The sequence below is a fragment of the Arvicola amphibius genome, chromosome 10 (genome assembly GCF_903992535.2).
Source record: "Arvicola amphibius chromosome 10, mArvAmp1.2, whole genome shotgun sequence".
NCBI classification, from domain to species: domain Eukaryota; kingdom Metazoa; phylum Chordata; class Mammalia; order Rodentia; family Cricetidae; genus Arvicola; species Arvicola amphibius.
This window is the reverse complement of record NC_052056.1, coordinates 79,829,741-79,856,134: the sequence shown is the minus strand read 5'-3', so window position 1 is coordinate 79,856,134 and position 26,394 is coordinate 79,829,741. Positions and strand designations below refer to the sequence as shown.

Below are 26,394 nucleotides of genomic sequence, written 5' to 3'. Positions count from 1 at the left end.
AAGAAGTAATTTTATGAGTGCCGAGCTCTCAAGTCAAGAAGAAATGCCTTTCAAAGCTGGGCAGTGGTGATACACGCCTTTAATCCCAGCACTCGGGAGGCAAAGGCAGGCGGATCTCTGTGAGCGTGAGGTCAACCTGGTCCACAGAGTGAGTTCCAGGACAGGCTACAAAGCTATAGCAAAACACTGTCTTGCAAAACAAAAGACAAAACAAACAAACAAAAAAACCCCAAAAAACAAGAAGACAAAAGAAATGCTTTTTTATTCTTATTGTTTGTTCTTCATGTGCTCCCTAGGACACAGACCAGTTGATAGTTGGGGTCTACCAAGCACGCTGGGCCGTCACAGATGGCACTCACCACATCATTCTCCAGAGCTTCCAGCTCCTCACTAGCCGTGAGCTCCCCTGCATCCCAGGGCTCCAGGTCCCTCTCCTTGTGCTCGCCATTCACTTTGGCACTGACAGCAGAGTCGGTAAAAGCATCTGTAAAGATGACAACAGACAGGCAATACTAAGATAAAGACCAGTAATCATGAGAAAATTACTTTCTGCTATTAAATAACTAACAATAATCCAGTCAACAACAGCACAGGTGACTAGTTAAAGCTTTTCCTCTCATCACTTCATGTTGTGAAGCACTGAGTGCATTCCAGCTAGCAGTGGGCTCAAGTTCTCTTTCACGGAATAGATCCGCAATTAAGACACATCTTTGACAGCAAATTGGGAGTGTGGGGGACAGGGTGGAGGGTGGAATGGAAGAAGGGAGGAAGGAAAGGGAGCGGAGGAAAAATATATAGCTTACCAGGCAGTGGCGGGCAGGCCTTTAATCCCAATACTGGGACAGCAGAGGCAGGCAGATCACTGTGAGTTTGAGGCCAGCCTGGTCTACAAGAGCTAGTTCCAGGATAGGCACCAAAGCTACAGAGAAACTTTGTCTCAACCCCCACTCCCCCCTAAAAAAAACCCCATATTCTCAATAAAGACAATTTTAAAAAAGACACGCTTTTGAAGTATTTAAAACCAAATACTATTAGTTCTTTTTCGTTTCTGTGGTTTTTTGTTTTGTTTTAGACAGTGTCTTACTGTGTAGTCCTAGATGGACCAGGCTGTCCTTGAACTTGTAACACTTTTCTGCCTGAACCAATACAGTGCAGGGATGACAAGCAAGTGCCGTCATGTGTGATTAGACATAATGGTTTTAACTTTGTAAGTTTAGGTCTCTGTGCAGGGTCCATAGCAAACTTATCTTCTGATAATACATGTGGTAAGTTAAACCACTCTGAGTGACCCTTCCCTTTCCAATACAGTCCCCTAAATACCACCTTAAGAAGCGCAATTTCTGCAGTACTGCCTGTCTCCAGCAGGCTCACCACTCCTTCTAGTATCCCTGAGCATGGCTTATAAATTTGTGATACCACCATGCTTAGCTAATCTTACTGCTTAGGAAAAGAAATGCTCTACAGGCGGAAGTTAAAAGAGCTAAACAGCATTAGGATTGCTCTGCAGATAAAGGTGCACACTTAAATGTTCACACTCACACATCTAACACAGGAATGTTTCTGACCTGCTCCGCCAGGAGCTTCCAAACTCTTTTGCCCTGACCCTGATGACAAGTTGCTACAAAGAGCAGGACAAGAAAACACCATTAAGGTCTAGAGTAGTTCCACAAAGGAAGACTATTCCAGGGGTTTGATCTGGCACTGCTCTGGTGTAGTATCCCGAAATGTCAAGGAACTGCCAAAGTAAGACACGTGAACAAGAAATTTTAGGGAGAGCATTGCAAGGCTAACTAGCCCTAACCTATTCTCTTCCCAAATGAGGGGTATGAACATGGATGTGCACCACACACACTAGGCAAAAAGCTGCCTACCTCACCAGCAGATATCTCTGCTGCTATTATAAGGGGCAAGAATGCACACAGGGAGCCTTAGAACAGCAGAAGACTGGGGCTGAACTCTGGATAAAGCTTTTAGCAGAGAACAAGAAAGGGATCATCTTCAACACCCATCTTCATCTAGAAGCCATAAATAGCCTCAAATAGCTAGTTTCATTACTTCCTGATAGCTCTATCAGCTGTTGACAAACGTTAGTTTATGAAGCTGAAAAGCTCTGCATTGCAGAGGACCTGGCCTCAGCTACCCACCCCCACAACCACTTGTAACTGCAGCTCCAGAAGATCTGAGACCCTCTTCTGGACTCTGAGGGCACTTGCCCTCAGTTGAATACAGTCACACACCCCAACCAAAATAATCTACTTGGCCAGGCGTAGTGATACAAGTCTTTAGCTCCAGCACTTGGAAGGCAGGGTTAAATGAATCTCTCTAAGTTTGAGGTCATCCTGGTCTACAGAGCAAGTTCCAGGACAGTCTAGAGAAAGTCTGTCTTAAAAAAACAAAACAAAACTATAAAACAGAGAAAAACAATAAAAAATTAATTTACTCATGTATACTTTCAGGAAGAAGAGAGATTCCAACAAAATAGCAAATAGTTAGGATCCTGAGATTCCTTTAACTAAAAGGAACTGAAAATGCAAAAGCAGACTACAGGATACTTAGAACAGGTCATATTCATCTCCAAGCAAAGCTGCAACATTGTTCATAAGCAAAGTCCTGTTAACACGTCAACCACTAATTTTTCAAAAACACATGTTTAAATGTGCTCAGATACAAACTCACAGCTGGGAGCTGTGCCCCAACATTGGGAGACTGGGGTAAGAGGTTCACTGCTGTACAGTACATACATTAAGAACCTGCATGGAGGAGAAAAAAAATGCCACAGGAAAGACACAGAGGGAGAGAAAGAGACAGAGAAAAGGAGAGGGATATGTGATTAAAGTTTAGAAGACTGTCCCAGAGCCAGAATTATACTTTTTTTGGGGGGGGGGGGGGCGCAGAACCTTGCTAAATATACAGCCTATAACTCTAAGATTACCAACCCTCATCCTCAGGGAATATAGACAGATTTGTGCCACAGGTGGCCTAATTGATCTTTCCTTTTATGGGGGAGGTATGTGAAAACTTAAAACTTTAGAAGATTCAGGAATGAGGCCAGGCGGTGGTGGCACTCGCCTTTAATCCCAGTACTTGGGAGGCAGAGGCAGGCAGATATCTGTGAGTTCGAGACCAGCCTGGTCTACAAGAGATAGTTCCAGGGCAGGCTCCAAAAGATACAGACACCCTGTCTCAAAAAACAAAACAAAACAAAAAACAAAACAAAACAAAACAAAAAAAAGACTTAGGAATGAACCAAAAGCTCCACTCCAAGTACCACTGGGGTGGGGGTGGGGGGAAGTCAGTCACAAAACCAACCCATAGACATGTGTGTCCCAATCCTGAGCAGCATCACACAGAAGCCTACTCAGAAACAGCACAGAGTGAGCAGGCCTGTGGAGGTTCCCAGAACCAGACTCCCACTGCTATTCATGGATGCGGGCTGTACTAAAAGGGCATTTTTGCCTGGCCTGTTTCACGTTCACTACTGCATACTATAAAAAGAATGAGTGAGTATTCACACACTGTAACTTAGCAGTATGCTTTTATTTCGAGGCAAAAATGAGAGCAAGAGGGGGCTGGAGAGATGGCTCAGAGGTAAAGAGCACTGGCTGCTCTTCCAGAGGTCCTGAGTTCAATTCCCAGCAACTGCTCACAACCATCTGTAATAACATCTGGTGTTCTCTTCTGGGCTGCAGTATACATGCAGGAAGAACCCTGTATACATAATAAATAAAAGTCTTAAAAAAATGAGAGCAAGAAAAACACAAAAGACCACAAGGAATGGCACTCCATCATAAAGCAAGCAGCTTTCTAAAGCCAGTTTGAAGAAAGGCTTCAGTCCCTAGTACCAGACTTCAGGACAACATACTCTCATGATCTAAAGGGAAGCAAGAACTGAGTGCTCTGTTCCACACTCTGAGCAACAGTCAGCACGGCAGAGTGAACGGTCCCACCTGTACAATCAATGCACAGTGTTTCTTTCATGGCAGTTTCAACTTTAAAAGCATCACTGCTGGTGCCCAGAAATCCCAGTCACATTCTAGTCACAAGGCAGAACAAGTCCCTGCCATGATTGAAAGTCTATCAATTTTCTATTGTGGTTTACAGCAAGACCTAAGTGTTATAAAAGCAAGACGCAGTATCACAGTCAGTGACAGACACATGGTAGCTAGTTCTGAGCAAGTTAAGGAAACAGAAAGTAAAAGGAATGTTATTAGACAAGGAAAAAAGAGTTATTTCTGTGTCCCACCCACTGCCTTATAAACACACAACTCATAAAGGCCTCCATACTAGAGGGAGGGAAGGTCTACATTTAATCCCCATTTTCATGTATTGCCCACAAACAAGTATCTGTGGGTTAGATCACTGATGCCACCTGGTGGTGGTCGGAAGGAAACCTTTTTCTTCTGCCCCATTTATATTCTGGTCCTCAAACTCAAGTGAACTCTATCTTGGAGAAAATGTTCAACTTCACCAGACTTTCTGGCTCATACAAGTAACTTAGTCAGCATGAAATACATTGTGAGTTTCAAGCTGCCTCAAAGAAGGGGAGGAAATAAAACAAAGTTGTCAAACTTGTTCAAGAAGTTTTCTTTTATTGTTTTCTTATTATAAAATTGAGACTTGGCACTAAATGGCTAAAGCAGAGATAGTCCTCTGCACTCATGCTTGTCATGGACATAATAAATGTTTTAAAATTGTGAAACTTAAATGTTTTTACAGACCTGTTCAAACACTTACTGATGCTATTGGGGGCCATACTTATCTCTTGTATTTTAACTTTTATTCATGCAATGTATATGAAAGATAAAATGCATATGTGGCAGTCAGAGGACAAATTGTGTAGACTCTCTCCTATCACAGCATGATTCCTGGGAACTGAGCTCTGGTCCTGCTTGGTGGCAGGCGTCTTTATCCCCTGAGTCAGACCTAAAGAAAATTTTTTTGAAGGCACAGCCAGAATAGTAGTCAAGTAAAATTTTAGTATTATATTACAAGAAAATAAAAATTTAAATTTACAGAAACTACAAAATAGCGTAAGATGCAATTAAATGACAGAATGCTGGCCTTCATCTGCTTCCCAGCACCACAAAAATGAAACTATAGGGCCAATGAGAGGGCTCAGTAGGATGAAGAGTTTTCTGTGCACGGCCGACAGCCTGAGTTCAACCTCCAGAGAACATGTAGCAGTGGGAGGAGAAACCCCAAGAACTTGGCCCCTGACCTTCAACATGTGTGTACCACCCATTCACCTTCCATGAAATTAAAAAAAAATCTAATCCTGAGCCGGGCGGTGGTGGCGCACGCCTTTAATCCCAGCACTCAGGAGGCAGAGGCAGGCGGATCTCTGGAAGTTCGAGACCAGCCTGGTCTACAAGAGCTAGCTCCAGGACAGGCTCTAAAGCTGCAGAGAAACCCTGTCTCGAAAAACCAAAAAAAAAAAAAAAAAAAAAAACTAATCCTGCCCCTTTGCTGACCATCTCCTAGAGGTAGAGGAAGCTGTACTTCAAGCCCATCTTTATAGAATTTACTGCATCAAGTTCTATGTAGAATCAAAATAGGCTATTTTGTTCTCACAACAGGAACTCATTCTGTACAGCCCAGAACAAGTTGGAACTCAGTATGTGACCTAAACTAAGCTATAATGTATGGTAATCCTCCTGCCTCGGCATACCTAATGCTGAAAGTACAAGCATGTGCCACCATGACAGGTCAATTAGAAACAAGCTCTAAGCAGAGGGCTGCACCTGAAGGAGAGACAGCTGAACACAACAGACAGGAACTGGGGCAGAATGCATACCTGTTACGCACAAGATCCAGGTTTCAAACCCCTGCACCACAAATACACAAATGACCCTACTTTCTTGTTTTAAAATACTGAAGCACACTGGGCACAGTGGAACAATGCCTGCAATCCCCAGGATACAGTGGGTGAGGACAGGAGGAACAGAAATTAAAAGTCATGCTCAGATACATAAAAAACCCAAGGCAGCCTGTTAAGACCTTTCCCCCCAAAAAGCGAATACATACAAATAAATAACTCCAGCTGCAGGGGATCCCACATCTGTGGCCTACGTGGGTATCCATGCTCAAGTGCACACACCGGACCCATATATGTAATTAAAAATAAAGCAGGATGATGGTGGTGCATGCCTTTGATCCTAGCATTCTGGAGATAGAGACAGGGGAATCTCTGAGTTTGAGGCCAGCCTGGTCTACAGAGCAAGTTCCAGGACAGCCAAGGTTACACAGAGAAACCCTGTCTCAAATAACCAAAATAATAAATTAATTAAAATGTCTTAAAAATAAAAGACAAAAACAACCAAGAAAAGAAATGTAAGATGGCTGTGATCTGAGCTGATAGCCCTGCATCAACTGCTACGCAAGATGAAGGGTAATGTTCTGAGTAAAGAAAGAATTACATGCGCTGAGCTCACTTTCCAAAACTAAAACTTTGGTGTTTGTTTTTAGTGTATTAAGAGGCAGGAGAGATGGCTTAGCAATTAAAATCACTGGCTGTTCTTGGAGAGATATGGGCTTGATTCCCAGTACTCTCACAACCCTCTCTAACTCTGGTTCTAGGGGATCTAAACACCCTCTTCTGGCCTCTACGGGTACTAGTCACGTACATGGTGAAGATACAGACATACAGGCAATCACATGTCCACATAAAATAAAAAAATAAGTAAGGTCCATTCAAATGATTAGAAATGATCTGCTACCACAAAAAAAAAAACTTAAATGTCATGCTACAGAAAAAAATTCATTTTTAAATTTCTTATACTGTACAGAACCGAATGATAAACAAAATATTTGTCTGCAACAAAACCTTATAAAAATAAATAACCACTTTGGTTTGGTTCTGAGCTTTAAGACATCTCTTAAGAGGAATGAATATTTGTCTCTAAGGCATTAAGGCCCTAAAGAGGGCCACAACTAATCCATTTTTATGTACAAAATTTCTAAACTCCAGAAAACTATTAAGCCACAGGAAAACTGGCTCTGCCCCTAGCAGACCACTGCTTCTCCAACCATCTCTTCAGGTGCCCCAGGAGACGAGAGAAAGAGCTGTTAAGGGCTTCAAGTAACCCCCATTCTCTTCAGCACACAGAAACTACATTCACTGCAATCCAACAGAGATTGATCTCACTGAAGTAGGAGCAAACTGCTCTATCTAATAATAAAATGTCCGCTGAAGAGCTACTAGTGCAAGCATTCAAACAGACCAGTGAGAGCAAGAAAGCTGAGGAGTGTAAATGGAAGATTTGAGTTTGATCTTGAAAGTATGTCTATCATTCTAAGGCATACATGGGCTTTTTGTAGAAAGCAAACCCAAGGAGAAGACAGATCAGATAAACTGAAGGTCCTCAGTGCTGCAGGGTAACAGGAGTGAAGGGCCTCAAAGAACACATTATGGAATCTTTACCAGGCATCGTAGCCACATCTATAATCTAAACTCAAAAAATGGAAGTTCATTTGAGGTCTATCCCGATGGGGCTTCCCCAGTAGCCACACATTGTTGGAAACGCCTCATATAGTAACTTGTGGTTGCTTGACTCACAAGGCTGCTAAAAAGAAAAAAAGAAAAAGAAAAAAAATGGAAGGTCACCTCATGTTTGAGTCTAGTCTAGGCTACAGAGTAAGTTCTTTATTTCTTTTTTTAAAAATTTATTTATTAATTATGTATACAGGGTTCTTCCTGCGTGTATCCCTGCAAGCCAGCAGAGGACCCTAGATCTTATTACAGATGGTTGTGAACCACCATACGGTTGCTGGGAATTGAACTCAGGAAGATCAATTAGTGCTCTTAACCTCTGAGCCATCTCTCCAGCCTCTACAGAGTGAGTTCTAATCATAAAAATGAGCCAATTAACTAAAAATTGTGATGATGTCAGGTGAGCAGTGGTAGTACAAGTCTTTAGTCCCAGCTCTCGGGAAGGCAGAAGCAGGTGGATCTCTGTGAGTTCAAGGCCAGCCTGGTCTACAGTGAGTTCCAGGACAGCCAGGACTATGCAGAGAAACTGTTATCTTGAAAAACCAAAATAAATAATTTGGATTGGTATGTATAATGAAAAAAAAGATTGTTTTCTTTTTTTAAATAAGTCATTAAAAAACAAAAACAAAACAAAACAAACCCAGGTTCAATTCCCAGCACCCACATGGCAGCTTACAACTGTCTGTGACTCCAGTTACAGGAGAATTTAACACAAATGCACATAAAATACAGTTAAAAAAAAAAAAAAAAGATGACCAAGATGGTGGTCCACACATAACAGGCTGAGTTCAATACCTAGAGCCCACAATGAGGAGGAACCAATTCCAAAAAGTTGCCCTCTTAACTCTACGGAGGGGAGAAGTGGGCTTAGTCATTCCAAACATAAAGCCAGAGAGAAGAGAATCAAATTTGTAGGAGGAATAAGTGGTAGCTGTAGTTACTCCAAAGCTAATTGCTCACAGATTCAACGCAATGTCCATCAAACACCCAGCAAAATCTTCAAAGACCTTGAAAGAACTGTACTCAACTTCATATGGAAAAGCAAAAAACCCAGGATAGCCAAAACAACCCTGTACAATAAAGGAACTTCTGGAGGGGGCTGGAGAGATGGCTCAGCGGTTAAGGGCCTTGCCTGCTCTTCCCAGGTTCAGTTCCCAGCAACTACATGGTGTCTCATGGCCATCTGTGATGAGGTCTGGTGCCCTCTTCTGGCCTTCAGGCATACACACAGACAGAATATTGTATACATAATAAATAAATAAATAATTTTTTAAAAGAAAAGGAACTTCTGGAGGCATCACAATCCCTGACTTCAAACTCTACTACAGAAACTGAAAACTCTACAGTACTGAAAACAGCCTGGTACTGGCATAAGAACAGACAGGAGGACCAATGGAATCCAATAGAAGACCCGGATATCAATCCACACATCTTTGAAGACCTAATTTTTGACAAAGAAGCAAAAAATAGCAAATGGAAAAAAGAAAGCATATTTAACAAATGGTGCTGGCACAACTGGATATCAACATGTAGAAGAATGAAAATAGACCCATATCTATCACCATGCACAAAACTCAAGTCCAAATGGATCAAAGACCTCAACATAAAGCCAGCCACACTGAACCTTATAGAAGAGAAAGCAGGAAGTATACTTGAACACATTGGCACAGGGGACCACTTCCTAAATAGAACCCCAGCATCACAGACACCAAGAGAAACAATTAATAAATGGGACCTCCTGAAACGGAAAAGCTTCTGTAAAGCAAAGGACTTGGTCAACAAGACAAAACGACAGCCTACAGAATGGGAAAAGATCTTCACTAACCCACATCAGACAGAGGTCTAATCTCCAAAATATACAAAGAACCCAAGAAATTAGACTCGGGAGGCAGAGGCAGGCGGATCTCTGAGTTCGAGGCCAGCCTGGTCTACAAGAGCTAGCTCCAGGACAGGCTCTAGAAACTACAGGGAAACCCTGTCTCGAAAAACCAAAAAAAAAAAGTTTTATGAGTCAGACAGTGGTGACACACGCCTTAATTCCAGCACTCAGGAAGCAGAGGCAGGTGCATCTCTGTTGAGTTCAAGTTCAGTCAGGTTTACAAAGCAAGTTCCAGGACAGCCAAACTGTTACACAGAGAAACCCTGTCTCAAAAACCCATGTGTGTATGCATGTTTTGCCTGTATGTATGTCTGTGAATGGTTGGTCCTAGCGTGAAGAGAAGAGGGCATCACATCTCCTAGAAGTGACAGGCTGTTGTAAGCCCTCATGTGGAGTGCTCTTAACCACCAAGCTATTCTTAGTCCCGTCTGTTGTTTTGTCTGTTATTTGTTTTGTTGGATTTTTTTTTTTTTTTTGGTTTTTCGAGACAGGGTTTCTCTGCAGCTTTTCTTTTTTTAGAGCCTGTCCTGGAACTAGCTCTTGTAGACCAGGCTGGCCTCGAACTCAGAGATCCGCCTGCCTCTTCCTCCCGAGTGCTGGGACTAAAGGCGTGCGCTGCCACCACCTGGCCTTGTTTTGTTTTTCAAGAAAGGGTTTCTCTGTGTAATAGCCCTAGCTGTCCTGGAACTGATATTGCAAACCAAGCTGGCCTCAAATTCAGAGATCTGTCTGCCTCTGCCTGTGAGTGCTGGGATTAAGAAGTGTGTACCACCATTGCCCAGCTCCTTCTGTTGTTTTTTTGTTGAGACAAGATCTTCCTGATCTTGAACTCTGGGCAATCTCCTGCCTCCACATCCCAAGACCTTGAATAACAAGTGTGTCACCACGCCCACTAACTACCTAGGGGTCTGACAGCTGAGAAGACAATCTCCAAGAAAAAAACTCATCTTCTATCTTCAGGAAGCATTATTACCACCACTTACTGGTCCTTCACTTCTGTTGATCCCTAGACAGCCCTTCACCCATCTATCCTTTCAAGGTCTAGAATATCAGTACATCAGCAAAGACTATGAGATAATGCTAACCCTAAAACAGAAAGAGCACTGTGAGGCAAAGAAAGAAGGCAGGAACCCCGAGACTCTCAGAACTTAGCATTCCTTAGCACTAGAAGCTTGTAGGTCTTTCTGGATAGACTTCACATGCCCAGAACCAGAAGCAGGGTAGGCTTTTGGTTTGTTTGTTTTAGATTTTTATTTTATGTGTATGGGTATTTTGCCTGCATGTTTATACATCATGTGAGTGCGGTGCCCAAGCAGGTCAGATGAAGGCACTGGGTCTCCCAGAAATGGTGTTACAGATGGTTGTGAGCCGCCATTTAGGTGTTAGGTATCAAAACCAGGTCCTCTGGAAGAACAGTCAGTGTTTTTTCTTTCTTTCTTTCTTTCTTTCTTTCTTTCTTTCTTTCTTTCTTTCTTTCTTTCTTTCTTTCTTTCTTTTTTTAATGTGCATTAGTGCTTTGCCTGCATGAGGGTGTCGGGTACTCTGGAACTGGAGTTACAGTCATCTTTTTAAAATTATTATTATTATTAACTTATATATATATTAGTGTTTGGCCTGTATGTGTGTCTGTGTGAGGGTGTTAGATCCCCTGGAACTTGAGTTACAGACAGTTGTGAGCTGCCATTGTGCTGGGATTCGAACCCAGATCCTCTGGAAAAACAGTCAGTGTTCTTAACTGCTGAGCCATCTCTACAGCCCAAGCTGATTATTAGTAAATTAGAATATAAAGGAAGGTGGAAAGAATGCTTGGAAACTTGTCCTTAAGTGTCTAACTACAACTCAGTGTCAACAAGCACTGGTTAAATTCTATCTTCTTTTACTTCAGGAAACTAAAAAGCCAAGTAAATCTCTAACACAAACCATTCGTTATTAATGTAGCACTAATTACCTTAATTTATTTGATTAATGAAACATTAGTAACTGAAATTCCTGCACAGGTACCTCTATCCAAAGCCACAGAGAGACAGCAGCTTCTACCAGTATCTGATATATGTATGTACATACAAGCACACACATAGAACCTGGCTGGAGAGCTCGGGAGAAGGCTCAGTCGGAGTACTTGCCATGCAAGCATACAGATGGAAATTCAATCCCTAGCAGCCACACAAAAGCTGAGCATGGCTGTGTGTTTATAATCCCAGCACTGGGGAGGCAGAGATGGGTAGTTCACTCAAGTTTGCTGGCTGACCGGTCTAGCTTTATCCTGAGTCCTAGCAAAACACCTTGTCTCAAAAACAAAGTGGATGACTCCGGAAAAACAAAGTTAACCTGGCTCCATGTGCCACAAAAACAATCAGGAAATCCTGAAAACAGGCAGAGCCTATCTATAGTACGCAAAGACCCCACACTCATTCCTAGCACTGAAAACCACACTGCATACAAGTATATGATTAACTAAACCAACAGGGACATTTTTTGGTGGGGGGAGGAGAGGAAGAGCGGGGGTTGTCAAGACAGGGTTTCTCTGTAGCTCTGGCAGTCTTGGAATTTGCTCAGTAGACCAGGCTGGCCTCGAACTCAGATCTGCCTGTCCTGGCCTTCTCTCACCATACCTAGCTTTCCAGTGTAGCCTTTTTAAAAAAAAAAAAAAAATGTAAGATTTATTTATTATGTATACAGTGCTCTGTCTACAGACCAAAAGAGGGCACCATATTTCATTATAAATATTTGTGGAGTCACCATGTGGCTGCTGGGTATTGAACTCAGGACGTCTGGAATAGCAGCAAGAACTCTTAACCTCTGAGTCATCTGTCCAGTCCTCCACTGTGTTCTTGAAATTATTTCAGTACTCAATGTCTTCATGCGGAAAATTAAACCATTAATACTAGGTAAAACAGGAACCCTTCCCCTCACACATATACTCAATGTTTGAAAGCTGTTGCTGTAATCTGTATTTTCTTGGTATGTTAGAGAATCTAAACCACCTGAGAAATGAAGACATAATGTAGTAATAAAATAAAACCACTGATCGCAAAAAACTATCTCCAAAGTAATATTTACTTATTTCCATCTATATTTGGGAAATGCCAATTCACTATTTAAACTCTAAACAAACAAACAAACAAACAAACAAACACAATAGCATGTTCCAGGTTGTTGACTCATAATCCCAGACCCACAAAACAAAACAAAAGCAAAGAGCCAGTCACACTCTGCAGTAGTTTGAATAGGAATGATCCCCACAGGCTCACGTATTTGAATGCCTGGCCCATAGGGAGTGGCACTACTAAGAAGTGTGACCTTTAATGCCAGCAAGCACAGGTGGATTTCTGTCAGTTCAAAGCGAGTTCCAGGACAGCCAGGACTGTTACACAAAGAAACCCTGTCAGGAAAAGCCCCCAACCCACCCCCAAAAAAGAAGTGTGACCTTGTTGAAGTAGGTGTGGCCTTGTTGGAGGAAGTGTGTCACAGTACACATGTGAGCACTGAGGTCTCATATGAGAGGCATGTTGACACAGTTTCCATCTGCTGCCTGTGGATCAAGATGTAGAACTCCCAGCTCCTTCTCCAGCACTATGTCTGCCTATATGCCACCATGTATGGCCATGATAATATTGGACTAATAAACCTCTGAACTGTAAGCCACCACAATTAAATGTTTTCCTCTTTAAGAGTTTCCACGGTCATAGTGTTTCTTTTCTTTTCTTTTTCATTTTTCAAGACAGGGCTTCTCTGTAGCTTTGGGGCCTTATCCTGGACCCAGATCTTGTAGATCAGGCTGGTCTCGAACTCACAGAAATTCACCTGCCTTGGCCTCCCACGTGCTGGGATTAAAGGCGTGCATTAACACCGCCCAGCCATTTTGTTTCTTCACAGCAATAGAAACGCTAAGAACACTCCATTTTAAAAGGTTGAGATAAAAGGATCATACCCAGGCCGGGCAGTGGTGCTGCATGCCTTTAATCCCAGCACTTGGGGAGTAGAGGAATGAAACTTTATCAGGGGAAGAGGCAGGTACATCTCTGGGATTTCATGACCAGCCTGGTCTACATAGTGAGTTCCAAGACAGCCAGGGCTACACAGTGAGACCCTGTGGGGATGGGGGTGGGGTGAGGAGACAACAACTAAGCAAACAACAAAACAAACATCAGAACTTCAGAGTTAGGATGGGGCTCAGTAGTAGGGTTTGCCTACCAAATGTAAGGTCATAGGGCCTGGTTGGGTATAGCAACGATTACATGTTCACCTTGCATCCAGTGTCCTTAGTTCACAGCACTTCCCAAATAAACATATTGCAAACACAAAAGAACAACCAGTGACTGCTGTTTCTGTTACAGCCAACGCTCTTCTCAGAGTGCTGTGTTTTGATTTTTCCCCTTTGTCTTTTGACCAAGGTTAGTTTTCAAATTTAAAATCATTAAATTTTTCAAAAGTATAAATACAAATTATTTGGTAATCCAAAGTATAAGTAAAATTGACTCTAAAAGCAGCAACAAAGAAAGCATTTGTCTCCTTCATGGGTAACTGAAGGCGCTTTGAAGATTACAAATCAAAGTCCCTATGGCTGCTGGCCTCTGCAGCAGAAAAGATGATGAGTAAAGGGAGAACTATGTTGAGAAAGGCTGTAACTTCCTGTGTCAAGTATCAGAAACAGCTGTTAGCACCAAGTGAAGCATAAAAATCAAATTATAGTTAGTAACAATCTACCATTCAAGAATTTTTGAATTGGGACTGGAGAGGTGGCTCAGAGGTTAAGAGCACTCTGGCTGCTCTTCCAGAGGTACTGAGTTCAATTCCCAGCAACCACATGGTGGCTCACAACCATCTGTAATGAGATCTGGTGCCCTCTTCTGGCCTGCAGGCATACATGCAGACAGAACATTGTATACATAATAAAAAAATAAATCTTTAAAAAAAAATTTTTTGAATTGCAAAGGTCCTTTCCCAATGCTAGTAAGTGCCTACAAAGAAGAAGGGCCAGCTGGAAGGTGGTAGCGCACACCTTTAATTCCAGCACTCAGGAGGCAGAAGCAGACAGATCTCTGTGAGTTCAAGGCCAGCAAGTTAGCAAGTTACAGGACAGCCAGGACTATTTCACAGAGAAACCCTGTTGAAAAGAAAAGAGAAGAGAAGAGAAGAGAAGAGAAGAGAAGAGAAGAGAAGAGAAGAGAAGAGAAGAGAAGAGAAGAGAAGAGAAGAGAAGAGAAGAGGAGAAAGAAAAGAAAGAAGAAAAGAAAAGAAAAGAAAAGAAAAGAAAAGAAAAGAAAAGAAAAGAGAAGAACAAACAAACAAACAAAACAAAACAAAAACACAAGATGATGGGCCAGTTCCCACGCGCCCCTTTTCAAAAAACACTTGCTACAATCTATCACCTTCTTCTGATCTCTGAGATACCAGGTATGCACATGGTATACATGAATACATTCAGGCAAAACATCCACTAAATAAATCTAAAAGCTAAAAAATGTATACTACAATTACTTATGCTTCTAAAAGCACCATTTTCTTTTTAAGTTTTAAATATTTTCCAACAAAAATGCATTAAAACTCTCATTTTCTGAATTAAAAAAAAAAATCCTAGCACTCAGGAGGAAGAGGCAGACAGATCTCTGAGTTTACCAGTCAGATTTACAGAGCAAATTCCAGGACAGCTAGGGCTACAAAGAGGAAGAGAAAAAAGAAAAAGAAAAAAGAATTCAATTATGTTACCCTATTTTAAAAAGAACATCTCATTCCCTGGCCTGAAGGCAAAGACCTACAACCTCAGCACTGGGAAAGCAAAAGTAGGAGGAGCAAGAGGACAAGGTCAGTCTGAGCCACAAAGCAAGATCCTGTCTCAAGGGAAGGAAAAGCAAGACTGTGTAATTGCTGGAGTGAATCTACTACACCAGGAGGGCTAGGGTGACTTGGAAACCAAAGCCTACCTCTTCGTGCATAATTGGAGTCTGTATCTTTAAATTGTACTACAACGAAGTCTGAGCATTTGAACAATATACTCTCCATTATTTCTTCACGTTTTGGCCCCGAACTGGATTCTGTACTTTTCTCATGTGCAGCATCAAGTACCAAATCACACTAAATAAAAAAAAAAATTAATAAACATTAAAAACATTATTAAATAATATTTACCGGAATATTTAGCTCATCAAAGCAAAAGTAAGCATCATGAGAAAACCTGACCATCATGCCCTGTTTAGAAATGTAATCTGTCATGTACCCAAATTCTAGAAATCCTCAGTACTAAAAGCTGTTCTTGTTATAGTGTATCTGAAGTACACTAGTGTTAACAGAGAGAAGTAACTCAGCACACACCTCTGGTAGCTGACAAAGCTGAAAATGGTTGCACATTATCAACACATACAGTATTTTCAGATATACAAATCAGTTATTAAATAATAAGAATTTGTTACGAGAGAGAAAAATTCAAGTGGTTTTTAAAACTGGATAGATTGGGTGGTGAGCCGGAAAACACCATCTCATGAGCTCAACTGCCAGATAGATCCACAGCAAGCTCAGATCTATTACCCTCTCAGGAAGTAGCATGACCATACAAAGATGACCAAATAGTAAAAATTACCTTAGGACTGTATGTTTTAAAAACTCCTTCATATACACCTCCATTTTTCACTTGTACTTCACATTTCGATCCCTAGAAAACACAATTTTTTTTTAAAAATAGTGTGCTACCTCACTATCAGAGAGAAGTGTTTTCATTTCACTTTATATTAAGACCTCAATCAGTATTGGATATTGACAAGCAATGATAAAGTTTCAACACATTAACATTACACTGAATTCTCTATATGGTACAGAACTAGCAACTCCAAAATATGAACTGAATACTAAAGCTACATATTTTTCTGTTCACACTACCATCAGATAACAAAATATTATACAAAAGAGAATCAGCTATAAACACTATCATACACACAGCAGGGTTAGCAAGAATATTTTTACCGAGTTATAATAATTGAAAATTATTCTAATATATTTTTAAAATCATCTTCATTAAATATGACCTAAAAATATTGAGACTTGCTCTCTACATTTTAACTCTATGAAATATTCCACCCCAAAGGAGCTTATCCCCAATAATATGGTTAACTTACAACCACTGATGTAAGTATATGAACCATCCTCACGTTTGCATAAATTCCATCAAAAGAAATCTGGAAAGTTTGAAAAATAAACACAATTACCAGCTGGTATTTGTACTTGTCTGTATTGTAAAGCTATCACGTTTCTAGCTGTAAGATGTGTGGATTATAATAAATTAAGGAAGAATTGGTTACAATCATATTTTATTTCCTTAGAGAACAGAAATTAAGAGTTTTAAACAATGAAATCAAACAACTATTCTAACTAATAATTAATATGACATAAAACAAAAACAGCAGACATTCACCTGCAAGCATTGAGAAAATAAAAACCTCTGGAGAAGACAAACCAGTAGGGGACAGAATTTGTACAGCTGCCACGGAGGGAAATGTCATGTTGTCTTGAGTGCAGCATTGGCTGCAGAATTATAAAAACTCTAGTCACATCCAGGAATGCTTGCATGCACCTTTAATCCCAGCATTCTGGAGGCAGAGGCAGATGGATCTTTGTGAATTTTAGGCCATCCTGATCTACACAGTGAATTTTAAGGCTAGCCAGGCTCTATATTAAGACCTTGTCTCAAAAATACACACACACACACAAGGGGCTGGAGAGATGGCTCAGAGGTTAAGAGCACTGGCTGCTCTTCCTGAGTTCAATTCCCAGCAACCAAATGGTGGTTCACAACCATCTATAATGGGATCTGGTGCCCTCTTCTGACAGAACACTGTATAACTAGTAAAGAACACTGTATACTAGTAAAATCTTAAAAAAAAAAAAAAAAAAAGAGGGGGGCAACATCATTTAAAAAAATACACAAATAAAAAAACTCAGACAGGGACTGGTGAGATGGTTCAGTAGGTAAAGACACAATGAGTCTGACGTCCTAAATTCAATCCCCACAAAGTGGCCCTCCGACTACCACACCTACATCAAGGTTCACCCACTATCCCCACACTAAAAAAATATACACTACAAAAGAATCAACTGTCAGCTTGACTAGAGAGTAGCTGGATGGAAGAGTGCTTGTCTAGTACATTAAAGAGCCTACGCTCCAATTCCAGCACCAAGGGCAACTGGGTAGTGAGGAAAGACCTCACAATCTATGTCCTAAAAGGGGTACAGTACATCTTAATAAAGTAGGAGTGCTGAGCAGAACACATTGCACCACCAGCTTCTCTCAGCATGTTTGAATCAGGGCAACAGAACTATTCCTGGCAGAAACTACACAATGGTGTGTTCTCCTGACTCTCAGGAAGATAATCTGACCAATAAAGATTATATTTGAAAACTCAGTGGTGCTGGATATGGTGATGCACACCTTTAACTCTAGGAATTGGGAGGCAGAGACAGGTGAATCTCTGTGAGTTCGAGGCCAGCCTGGTCTACAGTGAGTTCCAGGTTAGACAGGACTGTCACACAGAAAAACCCTACCCCCCCCCCCACACACACAAAAAAAAAAACGGTAGTAGTGGCACACACCTTTAATCCCAGCATTTGGGAGGCAGAGGCAGGCACATCTCAGTGAGTTGGAGGCCAGCCTGGTCTACAAAGAGAGTTCCAGAACAGAGAAACCTGTCTTGAAAAAAAAAAGGTGGGGAGGGTAAAGGAAACAAAACCCTTCAGTGGCCACCAGATCGCCGTGCGTTTAAAACTAGCCTGGTTAGCCCGGCGGCGGTTACACATGCTTTTAGTCCCTGCACTCGGGAGGCAGAGGCAGGCAGATCTCTGTGAGTTCAAGGCCAGCCTGGTCTACAGTGAGTTCCAGGTCAGACAGGACTGTTACACAGAAAAACCCTATCTTGTAACCCTAGTTACAAGAGCTAATTCCAGGACAGGCACAAAAGCTACAGAGAAACCTCGTCTCAAAAAACAAAGAAACGGGCTGGAGAGATGGCTCAGTGGTTAAGAGCAGTGCCTGCTCTTCCAAAGGTCCTGAGTTCAATTCCCGGCAACCACATGGTGGCTCAAAACCATCTGCAACGAGGTCTGGTGCCCTCTTCTGGCCTGCAGACATACACACAGACAGAATATTGTATACTAAATAAATAAATATTTAAAAAAAAAAAAACAAAGAAACAAAAACCCAAAAAACTAGCCTGGTCTATATAAGTTCCAGACCAGCCAAGGCTACACAGTAGATCCTGTCTCAAGAAACACCAATCAGTGGCAGTTTGTCATATGGAACTTTATGGTCTTTGTGCTCATTTTAACTTCACTGATAGAAAGTTGGAAAATGTTAGATCAGAAGGTGTTTCCCAAGTGAGAAAAATGAAAGGAGTTTAAACAGACAGCACATTAATTCAAACAAAAAGCCCAAAAAACTTTACAAACTCTGGTCCTAAAACATCAGAACACTTAACTTGGTATCAGTATTATACACATCACAAACACTATTAACAGAAAATTGTACATTTCATAGTGTCCTCACTGAGAAGCAATATAGAATCAATAACTTTGTATTAAACTGGTACATCTGTAGCAAAATTTAAGAGATTTTATTCTTAAGCTTTATTACTGGAGCTATGGTTAGAAATCACACTTTATATATTTTTATAAATAACAGGGAAGTTACTCACCGTAGGCTGAGGCAGTCCTTTGCTACTGTTCCGACCTCTGTAAAGATTAAATATGTTTTTATTAAATTTAAAAGACTACAAATTTTTAAATTTAAACTATAATCTTATAATTTAAACTATAATTCTACTCAAATACAGGCCAAGCTGTCCGTGGAAGGAGCCATCTAACCCTCAGTGACAAGAAATCTAAGTGGCTATGTGTTGTGCTACCTACCAGGCCAGGAACAGATCACCACAGACAGGGAAGAAAGACAAGACTGGTGTTTTATCAAAACAAATGGATGAATTAGAATAGTGGTGCTCAGCTGGAGAGATGGCTCAGTGGTTAAGAGTACTAACTGCTCTCCCAGGGGTCCAGAGTACAATTCCCAGCAGCTACTTGGTGGCTCACAACCATCTGAAATGAGATTTGGTGCCCTCTTCTGGCCTACAGGCACACATGCAGACAGAACACAGTATACATAATAAGTAAATATCTTTAAGAAAAAAGAAGATGGGGCTGGAGAGATGGCTCAGAGGTTAAGAGCACTGGCTGCTCTTCCAGAGGTCCTGAGTTCAATTCCCAGCAACCACATGGTGGCTCACAACCATCTGTACTGAGATCTGGCGCCCTCCTCTGGCGTGCAGGCATACACCGAGGCAGAGTGTTGTATACATAATAAATAAATCTTATTAAAAAAAAAAAAAGAAAAAAGAAGATCCATTTTGTGCTGGGCGGTGGTGGCATACGCTTTTAATCCCAGGACTCAGGAGGCAGAAGCAGGCGAGTCTCTGTGAGATCGAGACCAGCCTGGTCTACAAGACCTAGTTCCAGGACAGGCTCCAAAACCACAGAGAAACCCGGTCTCGAAAAACCAAAGAAAAAAAAAGTGGCGCTCACCTTAATACCAGAAACAGGGAGGCAGAGACAGGCAGATTGAAGGATAGAAGGATAGCCTGGTCTACACTGTGAGTTTCAGGGAAGCCAGGGCTACTAGGTGAGACCATCGCTAAAACAAACAAACGAACAAACAAACAAACAAAACCCAAAATGTATGAAAGAAGAATAAAGAAGCCTAACTGTGTGTGGTGGTGCACGCCTGTATCCTGTATCCCACACTTCAGAGACTGAGGCAATGACATGCTGTGGGGCTTGAGGTCAGCCAGGGCTACAAATTAAGACCTCATCTCCCCACCCCAAACAAGTACACTGAAAGAAAAAATTGACATTAAACACAAAGCAATAGCATTCTTTTTTTAAAAAAATATTTATTTATTTATTTATTTATTTATTTATTTATTTATTTATTATGTATACAATATTCTGTCTCTGTGTATGCCTGCAGGCCAGAAGAGGGCACCAGATCTCATTACAGATGGTTGTGAGCCACCATGTGGTTGCTGGGAATTGAACTCAGGACCTTTGGAAGAGCAGGCAATGCTCTTAACCTCTGAGCCATCTCTCCAGCCCAGCAATAGCATTCTTAAATGCAAGGTATGATGGCACAATTGTAATCAACATATTTGACTTGATACCCCAATTATCTCTCATTTTTCCCTGTCTCTAAAAAGTAATATGCCTATAACTGTAGAAAAGTTATTTAAAAATAAGTTAAAACAGGGCTTTTCAGAAAGCTCAGCAGGTAAAAGCACTTGCTACCAAGCCTAATAACCTGAATTCAATCCCCAGAACCCACACATGACCAGAGAGAACCAACTCCTGTTAACTGTCCTCTGATCACACATGTGTGCTGTGACCAACACACATACAGAGTAAATAAATGTTTAAGCACTAAATAATTATGACAGAATTGGCACCGTGATATGGCAGACTTGAGGCAGTAGGATCTTGATTTTTAGGCTAGCCTGGGCTACACTGTCAAAATCAGGAATTGTCCAACAAGTGCTTTTCTTTGCCAACCCTTGGAAAAGATACAGTACACAAAACTCAGGTACCAGGTTGGGAATAGAGCTCAATGGTAGAAAAGGCTTGCTTAATGTGCCTTGAGCCCTAAATTCAGTTTCCAGCACTGTAGAAACAAACAAAACCTACACAAGCCCTGACTATCAAATGGTGCTTTGTAATATGGACTATTTTCAAGTGAACTGAATCATAATAAACAGTACCATGGTTCCTTTGTACTCTGGGATTGATCCAAGACCCCATAAGAACCAAAATTCAAGAATGTTCAATCCCTTAAACGGTACCTGCATGACTCACATACCTTGTTTATTATTTTAAATATCCAGTCAAATGTAAATGCCATATAAATATGATTATACTATTTAGAGGCTGGCTGTACAGTATAAAGACTAAGTCCTCACAGTAACAAGAAATACTGTATCTCTGTTCCACAAAGTGGAGTCCTATTTTAGCATTGTTGGTGGATGAGTGCCTGCCTATATGTCTGTGCACTCTGTGCATGCCTAGGGTTCATGGGGGCTAGAGGAGGGCATTGGAACTGGAGTTACAAAAAATTATAAGCAGCCATGTGGGTGCTAGGAAACAAACCCAAGTCCTCTGCAAGAGCAATCAGTGCTCTTAACCACTGGGCCTTCTGTTCAGCCTCTGCAATCACATTCTTGTATTATTATCATACATTCCAATTAAGTCAAAATTTGAAATATTCAATAAATAGCCAACTTTAGGTGCTAAAAGCAGAGAATAATACTGCCATATCCTCCACAGCCACACTACCAGGAACTAACTCTGCAGCAGTCCTAATCTACCTATTATCCAAATGTTCTGTTCTTCACCTTCATGTAATTAGAAAAGCATGGCTTAGGCCAGACAACCACTCATTTCTTTCAGGGATTCTGTAACCTTCTGCTTCACAGATTATGAAATGTTCTGGACACTTGGAAGAATAACTCGGTGGGTAAAGGCACTGCCACCAAGTCTGACAACCCAAGCTCCATCCCTGGATCCAACAGTGGAAGGAGAGAACTCCCACAGGCTGTCCTCTGACCTGCATATTCCAGTCAGGAGCCATTTAAAAAGTTTTTTTTCCTTTTTCTTTCTTTTTTTTCCTTCAAGACAGGGTTTCTCTGTAGCTTTGGAACCTGTTCTGGAACTCGCTCTATAGACCAGGATGGACTCAAACTCACAGAGATCCACCTGTCGCTGCCTCCCAAGTGCACCACCACTGCCCGGCTAAGAAAAGAAATTCTTAAAACCTAAAGACCCTGATTAGTAACTTGTCACAGATCTTACTAGAAACCAAGTTCAATGTCAAGCACTGGATTCTAATCAACCACCTGTTTTATAGTTGATGAAAATGAACCTTGGCCCAAACCACCCAAGCCAGTTCATGTACAGTAAAGTCCTGCTGAATCCAGCTGCACCTGATCTACACCCAGGCTTGTTTCTGGTATACTTTCTCTCAGAAGTAACATCCCAAGAACTTCTTGGCACCCTGCAAACTTTACAGTTAAGGCTTAAGGTAGGCTCAGGTAGTAGAGTGTACCCAACCCTGGGTTCCATCCCCAGTACCACACAAAAATCAGGTACAGTGAGACACACTTGCAATCTTAGCACTCAGGGGGTAGAAGCAGGATCAGGAGTTCTAGGTCTGGACCACAAAGATGGCTCAGTTTTTAGGGTATACTTACTGTCCTTCCAGAGGACCAGTTAGGTTCCCAGCACCTACATGAGGTGGCTCACAACTGCCTGTAACTCTAGTGTCAGGGGATCTAACTCCCTCTTCTAGCCTTCACGAGCATTGCATATACACACACAGATAGAAAGATACACACATAGACTGAAATTGAAATTTATGCCCTGGCAATGCTGAAGCACACATGGGCAGCCTGTATATGGTGGTTCTGTTGAACTTGTCCATATTGGGTTTTGGGCGGTGGTGGCTCACACCTTTAATCCCAACAACAACAAAAGCAAAAAACAAACAAACAAAAAAAAACCACACCATATTAGGTTTCATGTTCTGAGTTGATGAGGACGACTGACCAAGACTCTTCCTCGAGAGGGCACCAGATCTCATTACAGATGGTTGTGAGCCACCATGTGGTTGCTGGGAATTCAACTCAGGACCTTTGGAAGAGCAGGCAGTGCTCTTAACCGTTAAGCCATCTCTCAGGCCCACATAGACTTAAACATGAATCTTAAAAACTGAAGCAAGTCAAGACCAGCCTCACACAGGAGCTGGATCCCAGCCTAGACTACATGAGAACCTGTCTTTAAAAGAGCCACTTCCACCGGGCAGTGGTGGCAAATGCCTTTAATCTCAGCATTTGGGAGGCAGAAGCAGGAGGACCTCTGTGAGTTCGAGGCCAGCCTGGTCAACAGAGTGAGTTCCAGGACAGGCTCCATAGCTACTGAGGAACCCTGCCTCAAAAAACAAAAAACAAACAAAACAAAACAAAAAAAAAAGAGCTATCTTCTCCTCAAGGGTCTAGCTTGGTTAATGGTTAATGGATAGAACCAGAAAAGATCTTAATTGAGTAAGGAAACCCAGACCCATAAAGACAAATGTCACATGGCCTCTCTTATCTTAGGTGCCTGTTTCCCAGATATGAATAAATATCCTGGAGTAACTACAGAAACAAGGAAAGTAAAAAGGGACCGCTGAGACTAGTAGAAGGCTGGAGGATCTCTGTGAGTTGAAGGCCAGTCCGATCAGCACAGCGAGTTTGAGTACTTTAGTACAGCCAGGACTACACAGAGACCCTTTATTGGGGGGTGGGGGGGGAGGAGAGGAAAGGAAAAAAAAGTACCACTTAGTACCACTTATGGGTTGGGGAGTAAGAGAGGGGCATAGAAGGCTACAAGTGATCTGATCGGGTCAATAGAAATGGAGGGTGGGGAGTGCCTCTTTAGGGAGGTAAATACAGAAGGAGGCTGTCTGAAAAAGTCTTATGGAATCATACTACTGACAAAAAAACACCCACAAACATGTTACATGTAATTCTGTATATAAATATACATACATAGTTTAAACGAACTTTTCTCAGGCTGCCAATGCTTTCTCCAAGAGCCAAAGGCAACCGAACAAAAACCCCAACACCCAGACATGAGAAGCCTTCTAAGTTGTTGGTCAGGGATGTCCAAAAGACTCCTAAAACATACAGCCTATTGCTATTGTCCTGGGGTGACCCCCATAGGTGCAAGGTAAGTAAGTCTCTATTGCTGAAAACACCATACACTTCAGAAACAGGACCCAGAAAGCTTCTGAGCTCAAACTGACCTAAATGCCTCTTCCCTGAGGACTAACTTTCCTGGTACCAGAAGGTACCATGTAAGCTTACAAAGAAGGCAAACAACTAATAGTCCTATTTAGCTATGAAGCCTAGGAACCACAAAAACACTCTAAGGGTGCAGTAGTGGCATGTATACCTTGGCTGTAACCAAAACGTCTCTAATTGGACTTAAGACCCACTCAGTAAGAAAAAACAAACAAACATGTCTGGTACTGGAAACCTAGCCAACTTACTCAGTGCTAGTGAAGCTGTGACTCAGCATACCTATGGTTCTGTACTAAAACAGGGTAGTCACTAACAACTTTATGTCTTTGTCCTTATGCCAACAGATGAGTGTAGTAGTCCTCATCCCTCACCCAGGAAAACTTCTTTGCAACAGATAGAGACCATTACAGACACACACACAACCAATCAAAATGCAGCATTGTAGAGTCCAGTCCAAATGAATACATCTGTAAAACATTCCTGCACCTAATGCTCAAGGAACTGCTGTAGACAAGGTAGCAAGATTGCAAGAGCCAGAGAATCAGGGAGTTTGCTGTAAGACTGTGTTTCCTAGGACTGTCACAAGCTATACCCATAAAGTTTCACCAACTTGACTGTCTAAACATGAGCTAAACAAAGACAACACTGACAGACACGTCAAAGTGGATGGGAGACAGCCTCAACCTTACACAAAGAACTACAGGCAACTTGGACTGATATGAGTGGGAAAAACAGTTCTTCTTCCAGGAAAGTGCACACCATCTGGTTATTAATACCAAATGGTTCCCTGACAACATACATAGGAGAAGCATACAGACTGATCAGGTTATATTTAGGAATATATTCATAAACAAATATGTACTCAATAACAATGAGAAAAAAAACAGACCATGAATTTGAAAAAAGGAGTAATTGGGATGTTCAGAGGAATGAAACAAAATTATTATATCAAAAACAAAAGAAAAATATCCACTGGGTATGGTGCCTTTAATCCCAGGAAGCAGAAGCAGGAGGATCTTTTTGAGTTCAAGGTAAGGATGTCTTCCTAAGGGAGTTCTCAGCCAGTCAAAGCTATATAGGGAGACTTTGTCTCAAAATCAGCAACAAACATGAAAGAAGTGGGGAGGAGGGGCACCCTCAGGCTCAGTGGTTGGTAGTTGGAGCAAAGTTTCAGGACAGCCAAGAATGCACAGAGAAATCTGGTCTTGAAAAACTTTAAAATAAAAAAAATCCAATTTTATAACTGTCTCACTGATTTCCTCCACCTTTTCAATCATTAACTCAGCTCTAATTTCCATTTACTCATAAGATGTTCCCAAAACTCAAAATGGAAGCCAGGCATAGTGGTGCATGCCTTTAATCTCAGTAAAGCAGAGGCCAGCCTGGTCTACGTTGTGAGTTCCAGGACAATGTGAACTACTGCATAGTGAGACCTTGTCTTGAAAAAGTAGAAACAAAAAAGATCAAAACAGTTGTGTCTTACTATGAGTTTTCTTATCCTGGTTGTTGAGATACCACTAAGTGTCCCTGAACCTGTGTGGCTTCTCCACAAAGCGACAAGAAAAACTAAAGCAAAACAGCCCCTGATAGAAGACACACTTTACTGAGTATATAGTCACACCTTTGAGTATTGTTTAGCAACCCAGTTTACTCAGAACAAAACAAACAACTCGAAAGGGAAAACAACCCCCCCATGATATACAACAACAGTGTCAAACACCAACACCCACCCACTAATCATCATCGACCCACATGAGACCAGGTATCTGAGGACAATTACTGCAGTGCAGCAAAGAAACTCTGAAAACCAAAGATTGTATTCTTTGTCTCACACACCCCTTAGAGCAGTGGTTCTCAACCTTACTAATGCTGCGACGCCAATCATAGAATTATTTTCCTTGCTACTTCATAACTGTAATTTTGCTGCTGTTATGAATTATAATGTAAACTGTGTTTTCCAATGGTCTAAGGCAACCCTGTGAAAGGAACATTCGAAGTTTCAACCCACAGGCTGAGAACCACTGACCTAGATTATGCTTTACCTTTAGGTTCTCTATTTGATTTTTAGAGACTTGAATCTCATGTATCTCATGCTGGCCCTGAACTTGTTGTGTAGCAGAGGACAACCCTGGACTCTGGATCCTCCTGGTTCTACCACCCAAGTGCTG

General features: G+C 41.6%; 1 protein-coding gene and 1 non-coding gene across 9 annotated transcripts in view; one reads left to right on the top strand and one right to left on the bottom strand.

Moving 5' to 3' along the window:
- Positions 1 to 26,394, bottom strand: part of Atxn2 (ataxin 2) — a 93,853-nt gene that overhangs the window by 44,866 nt on the left and 22,593 nt on the right. For all 8 annotated transcript variants that reach the window (XM_038346533.1, XM_038346540.1, XM_038346537.1 and 5 more), the window contains exons 2-6: positions 19,046 to 19,082; positions 16,478 to 16,537; positions 15,946 to 16,017; positions 15,293 to 15,443; positions 360 to 484 (exon numbers count right to left, since the gene is read on the bottom strand). In XM_038346533.1, the coding sequence (XP_038202461.1) occupies positions 360 to 484; positions 15,293 to 15,443; positions 15,946 to 16,017; positions 16,478 to 16,537; positions 19,046 to 19,082 (445 nt within the window). The remainder of the gene's footprint in view (positions 1 to 359; positions 485 to 15,292; positions 15,444 to 15,945; positions 16,018 to 16,477; positions 16,538 to 19,045; positions 19,083 to 26,394) is intronic.
- On the top strand, positions 7,470 to 7,593 carry LOC119825829. The gene has a single exon (XR_005287295.1). It is a non-coding gene; the product is annotated as a small nucleolar RNA SNORA18 (small nucleolar RNA).